This window comes from Octopus bimaculoides, chromosome 29 (assembly GCF_001194135.2).
Source record: "Octopus bimaculoides isolate UCB-OBI-ISO-001 chromosome 29, ASM119413v2, whole genome shotgun sequence".
Lineage (NCBI taxonomy): Eukaryota > Metazoa > Mollusca > Cephalopoda > Octopoda > Octopodidae > Octopus > Octopus bimaculoides.
The window spans coordinates 8,095,739-8,099,664 of NC_069009.1; the positions used below are offsets into that span (position 1 = coordinate 8,095,739).

General features: G+C 35.2%; 1 protein-coding gene across 1 annotated transcript in view; it reads left to right on the forward strand.

Annotated features, from left to right (window-relative positions):
- LOC106872354 (myosin heavy chain, striated muscle) overlaps window positions 1-3,926 on the forward strand; it is a 99,292-nt gene that overhangs the window by 12,658 nt on the left and 82,708 nt on the right. The window contains 2 exon segments of the mRNA XM_014919319.2: window positions 568-724; window positions 1,767-1,794. Coding sequence (XP_014774805.1) covers window positions 568-724; window positions 1,767-1,794 — 185 coding nt within the window.

Sequence of the window (3,926 nt, forward strand, 5' to 3'; positions counted from 1 at the left end):
CTGTATATATATATATATATATATATATATACTGAGAGAGAGTGAGTCTGATGATGGTTTAACTGACTGAAACTTCAAGGCACTGTTCCCACCTGACTAAAACTTTTAAAAACTGGGCATCTGCAAGTATATGAGAGGATCTCAAATTGACAACTCATAACTTTCTCTCTCTCTCTCTCTCTCTCTCTCTCTCTCTTTGACGAATCTTGAGACCTATGCAGTAGTTACATCCTTACATCTTCATTTCATATCACATTTGTTGAATAATTTTCTCCCTTAATCCCTTCCATTCTGTACGATATCATTGTTATGTCCCCATTTCAACCCTTTGTATGCAATAAAAAGACAAATTCAATTATTAACCAACTGAATATCAATAAAATATAATACCAATCGATTTCTAGAGACAATATAATCATTAGTCCCCTTCCCTCAAATTTCTGTCCTTGTTCCTACATAAGATATTATTATTATTATTATTACTGTTGTTGTTGTTGTAGTTATTATTATTATTATTATTATTATTATTATTATCAATTGTTTCTTTTCTTTCCAATCTTCTTACAGACCTATTCAGGTCTCTTCTGTGTGGCTATCAACCCCTACAGACGTCTCCCCATTTATGGTCAAAACCTTGTTGACAAGTACAGGGGCAAAAGGAAAGCTGAAATGCCTCCCCATTTGTTCTCCGTTGCTGACAATGCCTACCAGTACATGTTGCAAGGTAAGTTATGCCACTTTTGCTTTTCTCATGAATTTGAGTTTTTATTTTGTCCAAGCCTCTGATTCACAAAGTGAATGTGAATTTACAATGAAAAATACATGACAATCTGTCTGCTTATTTTGAACAAAACAACAACAGTATTTGAACAAGTTGTTCATCATTTGGCAGGCATACACCTTATTGATTATTTTTCAGAGAGACTGCCCACGTTGCTCAGTTAAATTTGATGCTATCAATGTTTTACTGATATAAGCTAACACTTATCTCCACAAGTATCTCACTTGTTTCACATGTAATTTGTAAGCCATTCAGATGTCCTGATCAGGTACAGATATTCTACATCTAATATAGAGAAATGAAGTATTATATTTCAACTTGATCTTCATGACAAGAATTACCCCACAAGACCTAGCATTGAACATGTCTTACATATATGATAAACTACGCACTTGTACCATATATATGAATGGCACAGGTGTGGTTGTGTAGTAAAAGGTTTGCTTCTTAACCACATGGTTCCACATTCAGCCCCACCGTGTGGCACCTTGGGCAAGTGTCTTCTGCTGTTGCCTTGGGCCAACCAAAGCCTTGTGATTGGATTTGGTAGATAGAATCTAAAAGAAGCCAATTGTACATACATACATACATACATACATACATGCATGCATAGATAGATAGATAGGTAGATAGATAGATAGGTAGATAGATAGATAGATAGATAGATACCTTATACATTTTTACCAATCTCTTATATTGTTATTAATGTTCCTTTCTAGCAATAGTTACTCTTGTGGCAACAGTAAAGAAATTATAATTCAGCTCAGTTGAGTTGAGTTCAAATTCCAACGAAGTCAACCTAGCAATACAACTCTCTGGAATTGATAAAATAAAGTACCAGTCAGGTACTTGGATAGATCAAATCAAATCTTCACCTGAAAATTTGTGTCCTTGTCCCTAACATAAAAATATTATCGTGTTTTCATAACATATGGTCATTCTAAGCAATCTTATGAATTTTCTTTTTCTTCTTTTCTACTCACAGATCGTGAAAACCAGTCCATGTTGATCACGTGAGTATTCCCTCTTTGATAACATTACCATTCTCAGACAGAACATTGCATGTTCAATCCACAGGCTTTTATGAAAATCAAATATCCTTCCGCATTTCTGTAAAGTTGGTTTCAAAGCTATCATTGTAATATTTTTGGCTGCTGCATAGAAGCTACCCCATTGCCAGTGTGGTAACTATACAGAACATCCCTCACCGGTTCATGAAGTCCTTATTTTACAAACATTAACATATTTGATAATAAGGATCTTTGGCTATTACATGTAGCAAAGTCAACTGACTACATGAGGAGCTTCTCACTGGATCATGTGGTCTCTATCTTACATACTTCAGGGAGTTTATTGTGCGAGTTCTTCTTCAAAAATGGTCCAAATATGATTGAACTTTCAAATTACACATAGCTTAATTGATTTCTGTGTGTGAGAGGCCACCATCTGCATGAAGAAACTCAGTGTTAATATAGTTAATATAATAAGCCAGGAAAGTAAGTCAGTATCTTAGAACTGATTCAACTATTTGTGCTTTGATACAGAAGTCAAGTACTGCATTTTCTATTATTCTTTATCAATTCAAATAATGAGGTTTTCCCCCATGAATTAATCATTAAGCTTTTAGCTTACTTTTTATCCTTGTTACTGGTGTAGTTTTCTAAATTAGAATTTCTTGGCTCGATACATTAATTATGTCATCACTCATTTAATTATGTTATTACACATAACTCAACATTATGGATTTGCGGATGGGTAGTTTGCTGAGAAGTGGCAGCCAATCAGCTTTCTTCTTTTATAATGACCTCTTCTTGTTACAGGTGACATGAGACAAGGGGGAAATGGTATGGTGGTGAGTGACATAATCGGCAGAGTGTCACATCAGACACAAGAACAATGTGCTCTGTTCATTTATGTCCCTTGAAATCTCAACATGTGTTGTTTGAGATTAAAGGGCCAGTGACAATGTTAGAAAATGATGGATTTGCAGAATCATTAGAGCATCCATCAAAATGCCTTGTGGTATTTATTTTGGGTCTTTGCATCCTCCTGAAGTCAACTTTGCCTTTTATCCTCCCAGGGTTGATGAAATAAATATCAATCAAATATCATCTGCAACTGAATCGACTAACCCATTCCAATACATATGCAAAATAATTTTCTGGGCCTATAATTGTACTTATAAGAATTCCTGGGATTGACAAAATAAAGTACAATGTACTGGGATGGATAGAATAAAATAATTCCATACCTAAAAATTATTATTATTATCTTGTTTAACACAGCAACTCTGCTGGGGAATGTAACAAAGTGTCACCTGTCCACAACCAGTGGACTAGAGTAACATGCTTCATTCATATTTCAAGAACTCTGCAGGGAATTCCAACAGTTTCAAGCAACACAACACTGTTTTCTGTAGATGCTCCCTCTTTACATATACCCCTATCTTTTCAATCCAGTATCCAGAGGGGGCAGTATAATTGACTTCCTTGGCTTTTACCTTCCTAGTGGTCATTTCAAAAAAAGTAAACTCTGCCGATTTATGCACTAGAGAGAAGGGGATCAATGATTCAATCAATAAAATGCCCTTCTCCTCAACTCTTTGTACATCACTACTACCCACCCCAAAAAACTGCTTATGGTAGTCTATGTTGTTACAGGTGTTCAGCTGAAAATGTGTCTTTTCCAGTGCAATGCATGCTAGGAATGCAGCATTGTTACATAGCTGCATTGCTGAGTTGTTGCATATGTTAGCTATCACATGATTGCTTTGGGCTGAAGCAGAAGAAGCAGCAGGTAAAGAAAAAAGAAGCAAAAAAAGAGAACAAATAAAAATAAAATATAATGAAACAATGGTTATGTGATGCTGCATGTTGCAGTCTGCAAAAAATATTGGACAAGCTTGATCAGTGAGCAATGTGTTTTTCAGATGTTGCAAATGGCTATGATTGGGGTTATGGAATGAAGACAGGGAGAAGAAGCCTTTACGGCCAGGCACACACACACGAATACACTTACAAACCAGGCATGTGAAAGCATGAATTGAATGATGGAATGAACCATCAAACACTTGAATGAAATATGTATCCATGAATATACATACCTACATTTATATACATATATGTATATATATATATATATATAT